General features: G+C 37.0%; 1 protein-coding gene across 1 annotated transcript; it reads right to left on the reverse strand.

Annotated features, from left to right (window-relative positions):
- Positions 1-426: 426 nt before the first annotated feature.
- LOC107561736 (ras-related protein Rab-30-like) lies at positions 427-6776 on the reverse strand. Its single transcript, XM_016246209.1, has 4 exons — positions 6649-6776; positions 5140-5238; positions 4905-4988; positions 427-2074 (listed from the first exon to the last, which is right to left on the reverse strand). The coding sequence occupies exons 2-4, from the start codon at positions 5224-5226 to the stop codon at positions 1796-1798; spliced, it is 450 nt and encodes a 149-aa protein (XP_016101695.1). The 5' UTR covers positions 5227-5238; positions 6649-6776; the 3' UTR covers positions 427-1795.
- Positions 6777-7418: the final 642 nt, after the last annotated feature.

Raw genomic sequence — 7418 nt, forward strand, 5'->3', positions numbered from 1 at the left:
TTGAAAGAAGTCTCTTATGCTCACCTAGGCTGCATGTATTTGATCAAGAATACAATAAAAATAGTAATATTGTGAAATATTTTAACTCCAGTCTTCAGTGCCACATGATCTTTCAGAAATAAATTGTAGGTGCTGATTTGTTGCTAAAGAAATATTTCAAAAAATTATTATCAATGGTGAAAACAGTTATGCTGCTTAATACTTTTGTGGAAAGCATGATGTTTTTTTTCTTTGATAAATAAAAAGTTCATAAGAACAGCATTTATTTGAAACAGAAATCATCTGTAACATAATAAATGTCTTTCATAATAATTGTCAATTTTGATTCATTTAATGCATCCTTGCTGAATGAAAGTATTCATTTCTTTTAAAAAAAATGACCCCAAACTTTTGAACAGCAGTGAATTTGAAAAAAAAAAAAATAACTTTTTTGAAAAGAAAATGGGAGCTTATTTTATGAACAATAATGTTCCTATTACTGTAATGCAACTAATCTCAATCCTAAACATAATGCAAAAAAAAAAGGTATGTAAAGTATGTATACATGTACTGTGAAAATAATAAAAATCATTTAAAAAAAACAATTGCATCTGGACAGTATTATTCCCATTACTGTATTACAATACTGAGAATCTACTGAGATTTATCCTTGAAACTAACAAAAGTAAAACTTCCAGATCAATATATCGACCCGGTTTGAGTGATATTTTGGGGTGAAATATGACCCAAACATGTGCTCCATGTGATTCCCCAGGGCTATGTAATGTATGACAATGCAAATGGCAGAGGCACATTGGGTTTTTGCTATGACTTCTCAAAATGACATGGCCTTCAAAGCCAAACTTCCATGCAAGCATTAAGGGGAGTTTATATTCTTATAAACTGACTACCTGATAAATGAGGATTTCAAATGGCGGTTTTACTTCACGTCTTTCTGTAGCAGATTATTTAAGGGAGCTGGCTATCTGTTTGCATTATTGACTTCTTCATTTAAAAAAATGCATGCATAAGCAACCTCAAACAATCTCGCAAGCAATCAACAAGAAGTGCATTTTGTGCGAATAATAAATGTGCACACCAACAGACGAATTTTGTGGCAATGGTTCTTAAAGAATCAGTTCACCCTAAAATAAAAACCGTCATCCTTTACTCACCCTCATGTCATTCCAAACCCGTAAGCATCATATGGCTTCAGAAGACTTGGAATATAACTCACAAGTCACATGGACTGCTTTGGTCACTGTATATTTTCTGTTGGAAAAGAGCTTTGTGAGCATTCTTCAAAACATCTTCTTTTGTGTTCCACAGAAAAAGTCAGTCAAATGGGTTTGGAACAACATGAGGGTGAGTAAATAATGACAGAATGCTTATTTTTGGATGAACTAGTCCTTCAAAGTGGCTGAGACTGCTGATGAAAACCTGCATTCTCGTTTTTTCAAATCGACAAATACATTGGCTCTCAAGTCAGAAGGGAAATCCCAACTGCTGCATTGTACAGAAGTATAGAAAATCTCATTGTCTGATCTATCAGCAAGAATATTTGTGTAACAAGGCCCTTTTTTCTCACCAAAAGCATCTAGGAGCTTCGGACCCACCTTTAAAAGCAGCGTCATCTTGATATCGTGTTTTTCCCAAATGTTTTAAAATACCCAGGGATTTAAAAAGGGTAAAAGAAGTAGACTTCAACAGCAGTGGAAAACAGTAACCACTGCAACTACGTAGTGGTTCCCAACAATACAACCACTTTGTATGCAATCCATGTTGCCCTCTCAGCCAGACAGAGTGGCCAAGCCTACTAGTTTATGCTGCAGCAACTCAAGTAATTGATGTTTTTCCCTTCTCCAGGCATGGGAGTGGAGTCGTTGTTGTCCAACGTGTTTTGCTTGGCCTCTCGGATCAGTTCGCAGGCCAGATCCAGAAAGAGCTTCTCCACGTTGTCCGATTCTTTGGCAGAGGTCTCCAGATAAAGCATGCTCTGCGCCTCCGCAAACTCCTCTGCTCTCTGCCGATGAACTTCTCGCTTATCGGCCAGGTCTATCTTATTCCCTGCAAACAATAACAGCCGTGAAAAGGGCTAAAACGCTCTGGTTGCAAGGACGTCAAATATGTGTTGACAGCTAGAAGGTTTAATGTAAGCCAGTTAGTTTGTTCAGTGACAAACAGCTCCAAAAACATATTAAACTAATGTTCATGGACAATTTCCTGCATTGGTTTACAGAGTGCATTGTGACCAACTGACCAACCTGGCAGTCAGACAGATCAATAGATCAAGATAGATAGATAGATGATAAGCCATATATTATGGCTATAATATCAAAGGTTAACAAGGGTTAGTTCACCCAAAAAATGAAAATTAGCCCATGAATTACTCACCCTCAAGGCATCCTAGGTGTATATGACTTTCCGTTCAAAATGACGATCAAGCGTTCTATCCTTCGCTGGCTTAAACGGTTAGTTCACCCAAAAATTCTGTCATTAATTACTCACCCTCGTGTTGTTCCAAACCCATAAGACCTTCGTTCATCTTCGGAACACAATTTAAGATATTTTTGATGAAATCTGAGGGCTCTCTGACCCTCCCATAGACAGCAAGGTAACTACCATGTTCAAGGTCCAGAAAAGTACCAAGATGATCGACAAAGTAGTCCGTGTGACATCAGTGGTTCAACTATAAAGTTACGAAGCTATGAGAATACTTTTTTGCGCAAAGAAAACAAAAATAGCGACTTTATTCCACATTTTCGTCTCTACTGCGTCACTTTGGGCGCGCGTTCACAACAGTATCATGACGCGAGCGTGTGGCGGTGCTGACCCAGATCAGGCGTGATGACGTCGTAGCTTCGTAACTTTACAGTTGAACCACTGATATCACACGGACTACTTTGTCGATCATCTTGGTACTTTTCTGGACCTTGAACATGGTAGTTACCTTGCTGTCTATGGGAGGGTCAGAGAGCCCTCATATTTCATCAAAAATATCTTAAATTGTGTTCCGAAGATGAACGTCTTACGGGTTTCGAACAACACAAGGGTGAGTAATTAATGACAGAATTTTCATTTTTGGGTGAACTAACCCTTTAAATCTAGCGGTTCTGTTGTGTCTCTGTCGTAAGTTCATATATGTTTTCTTCAAGGTAGTGACGATTCTCTCCGGCCAATCAGTGATCAGCAGAGTTTACACGTCACGTTTTGGTAACGGTATGGTCCTGTTTTTATACAGTCTAATCGGTTCACTTGGAACCTCAACCGAGGTGGTACTAAAAAAAGTACCAGGTACAGTACCCAGTGGAAACCCCCCCCCAAAAGTGAACCGTACCGTGCCGTACCATGCAGTGGAAAAGCCCATTATTTATAAATTGATGCTTACTAAATTTCGAGGCCAAGATTATTCACATTTATACTGTTAAAAAAGATATATAACACATATTGTCCTGAATATAAGTAGCATTATTTTTATCATCTGAATAATGCATCTACTTATATTCCAAAGTGACTTGAAGGGGTCCTATTTTCACTTTTTCAACTTTAGTTAGTCTGTAATGCTGCTGTTTGAGCATAAAAAAGATCTGCAAAGTTACAAAGCTCAAAGTGCACTTCAAAGGGAGATATTTTATTTAACAGAAATCACTTTTCAAAAACTACAACGAACGACTCGTTTGGACTACAACGCATATTTTCCGGGATTTGTGATATCACAAATATCGACGAATGGGACGAGACCTGGTCGAGCTGCACTAGAGAAGGCAGCGAGTGTTATCACTATGTCGGAGACACGCTAGCTTTCCCAAGGCAGACGAACTTAAGAGTGGTTACAATCATCAGGGTTTAAATCGCGCTCAAATTGATTTGATTGATTTGACCAATCACAACACACACTGGCCCAGCTAACCAATCACAGCACATTTCGTATTTTAGAAGGCGGGTCTTCATTTGATACAGGAACTATTCGAGCCGTTCATGCCAGACTGGGGAGAGAGGTGTTGTAATAATGTAAAATATGTGAAAAATAATGTTTTTCGAACAACCTAGTATGAGAGCCTGTTCTAGTACACCCCCAAAACAAAATCAAGACTCTGTAAAAGAGCATAATAGGACCCCTTTAAAATATAATACAATGCATGTCAAGCACACAAAATGTGCAAAAAAGTATGCAAGTTTAATTGTATAGTGCAGTGGTGGCAAACTCCGGTCCTGGAGAGCCCTGCAGAGTTCAGCTCCAACCCTAATTAAAACTCACCTGCCTGTAGCTTCCTAATAACCCTTCAGACCTTGATTAGCTTGTTCAGGTGTGTTTGATTAGGGTTGAAGCAAAACTCTGCAGGGCTGCGGCTCTCCAGGACTGACGTTCGCCACCCCTGGTATAGCGCATTGTCCACACCGGTAGTGCCCGGCTGTTTCAGTTTCGCTTTAAATAAATTAGTTTAGGTTTGACACTTATAATAAATGTTGTTTATAATGAATGTCATAACTTGTTTTATACATATCTGTTCCATTCCTGTTCTGTTCTGAATAGTGTTAAATTGAAAGGATTTGCTTTGGAGTGAGCAGAACTAAAACACAATGTTGTTTTATTTACCAATATTTCAAATCATTTCTGAAAGTAATATTATAATGTGATTTTAATGTGATTATAATGTGAGCAATGCAATTTTGACCCAGTGCGACTAGTGAGGCGTGACTTCCATATTAAAACATTTTTTTTTTTTTTTTAAACGACAGAAATAACTTAATATAAAATATACACTGAAAACTACAAATTAAGTCAAATAAAATGAAAACTATAAATAAAAAAATAAAGTACTTCAAGTCACTATTTATTTATGTATGCACGCATGCATATGCAATAACCACAATATTCCAATCAAACTTCCACAGTTACCTAAAAACTAAAGAGGCTTACCCACCTTCACTTTCACTCCTTTTATTTCCACAGTTTTAATCATGAAATCAACTCCAATGGTGGCACCTTGTCCAGGAGGGAACAGCCCCTAGGAAATGCAAGATGCAGAAGTTTAAATGAAACGAGCATTACAAAATTATAATTATCAGTGACCGCAAATTCTATAAAAACACGGACGCATTGCAAACCTCTAGTGTTGTTGCATTATTATAGGTAATGCAATGAGTTATTCCACACACCTGCGTGAAGCGTCGGACGAGGCAGGTTTTGCCCACTCCTGCATTTCCTATCAGCACAATTTTGAATAAGTAATCATAATCCTCCATCCTCACGCTCAGCTGAGGGAACATGAATGAAGAGAGAGAGAGAGAGAGAGAGACAGGCGGATAATATGTGGGTGTTAAGAACTACAATGGCTGAGCAACATCCCTCTGATAAAACACTGTTTGAAGTAAAAGAGCTGCAGCAGCCCTTACAGAACAAACATTTCAATGACACCAGTGATGCATTACTGAGAACAAACGAGGGAATAAACTACGCCTGATGTCTCTAGGGACCATTTTTTGCTGGCCATTCTTTAATTTATTAGATCAACAGTGCATCTGCCTCTGTATTTCACTACACACATTAGCAGTGTTTCTTTCTGAAGTGTTGCTATAGGAGAAGCTGCTATGCATGTGCTCGAACGCTGCTGTTGCCAAGGCCTATGGCAGGATGCTGTGAGGACCGCAATAAAGAAGACACAGGGAATAAAGAACAACTCCCAGAGGCCTGTCAACACACATGCATACACGCAAACACACTTTCAACAGCTAATTAAGAATTATGGTGGATGTAAGCATACAAAATTGAAAAGAGATACAACTGAAAATTGCAAGTTGAGCACAAACAGACCTTTTAAAATACATTTTTGATTCAATAAACAGTTGACTGAATTAGCTGCATGAATAAACATTCCAACGTTACACAACCACGTAATCGCCACGGCAAAAATCATTTTCTCTCGCATTCGTTTTGTAATATAAAAAAAATAATAATTATATTAATTTAATTATCTATTATTGTTGTTGTTATTCACTACTGCAAATATATTTTATCTCACATTCATTTTGTATGTAATTAATATTTATTAAAAAATAACAGTAAAGACAATTATTAGTCGAGGTCGTGCTCAGAGTCACAATTATATTTGATCGTTTTGCACAATTTATCGCCATTTAATTTGCATTGTTTAATTTACTTTTTATGCTGGTTAACCCTCACATTACCACATATTGCAACAACATGAACATAACTTTTTACTCTCATAGGATGAATAACAAACCTTCTAAACTGCATTTCATTTTCATCCAGAAATCAACATGTTGAAAACAGATGAAATATAACCTCACTGTTCCTTAAATATTAAATGTTATGACTGTAATATGTGCTATATGGGAATAATAAGGATATTAAATAACAGAACAGAAAAAAAAAACAATACTTTATTGATCCCTACTGGGTATAGATGAAAACATATCTGATAGCAGAAAACTGAAATCTGATATGCAATATCTCTGAGCAGAGCAAAAGATAGAAAAGACACAGATGTGGCCTAATTCTTTCCCTTTATATTTAGACCCTTTATAAATAGTGACAACTGCACATTTTATTTTATGATTTAATAAAACCAGCAGGCACAGTGTTCTCCATTAGCTAGCAGGATGCTCTACACATTAAAGGTCACATTAAATCATCTGTACACTTACCAAATGCAGGGGATTCACCCCACTGCTTCTATTATTCCGAATGCATTCAGTCTTTCTTCAGGCTTTTAATCTAAGCGATAAGAGCAACCTCGGCAGATTTTGGGCTCCGGTGTTGCACAATGATCCAGAGTTTCCTCGGGGTTTTTGACAATGACGTCATGCTGCTTCCCCAGTGGAGGCCGAGTCCGGAAAACATCGCCGCTGCATTCTGGGATTTGTAGTTCAAATGTAACCAGCGTAAACGGCAAAATAGAAAGGCGGGCGGGGGGGGGGGAAGCAAAGAAGTTAAAGAGTTGAAGAATTGATTTGATTTAAATCTCTCTGTTTGTACTTCATTTGCTTAAATTCCCATTCGGCCAAAAAAATACATTTTCTAAATCAAAATATAGCTACAAAAAATGACCAAAAATATATTTGCTAAAATACTTATGCTAGTATAGTTATTTGCTAGTATAGTTATAAACAAATATTGTTAAATGAAGTAACTATATCCCCCCCTCCATATATTGCGATCCATGAAAATACATTAACATACTTTACTTAAAAAAATTACAGTACATAAAATACATTACAACATGTACAAATAATTATTCACAATTACATCAATATGAATCAAGTTCCATCCACATTTGCATTTAGTCTAGATGTAGGCTACTGTAAGACTGGAAACCTACACTGAAATTCATTTTTAAATTATATGAAAGTTGAAACTAAATATATTTCCAATTTCACATATATGTGTGTGTGTGTGTGTGTGTGTGTGTGTGTGT

Source organism: Sinocyclocheilus grahami, unplaced genomic scaffold (genome assembly GCF_001515645.1).
Source record: "Sinocyclocheilus grahami isolate Dianchi unplaced genomic scaffold, SAMN03320097.WGS_v1.1 scaffold790.1, whole genome shotgun sequence".
In the NCBI taxonomy this organism is placed as follows: Eukaryota; Metazoa; Chordata; class Actinopteri; order Cypriniformes; family Cyprinidae; genus Sinocyclocheilus; species Sinocyclocheilus grahami.

What these genes read in the sequence shown, in the direction of transcription:
- LOC107561736 (XM_016246209.1), bottom strand. Translation starts at nt 5,226, where the DNA reads ATGGAGGATTATGATTACTTATTCAAAATTGTGCTGATAGGAAATGCA. An exon ending in TCGTCCGACGCTTCACGCAG is followed by an intron (nt 4,989 to 5,139) that starts GTGTGTGGAATA and finishes TGCATTTCCTAG; the next exon opens with GGGCTGTTCCCTCCTGGACA. An exon ending in TAAAAGGAGTGAAAGTGAAG is followed by an intron (nt 2,075 to 4,904) that starts GTGGGTAAGCCT and finishes AGAGCGTTTTAG; the next exon opens with CCCTTTTCACGGCTGTTATT.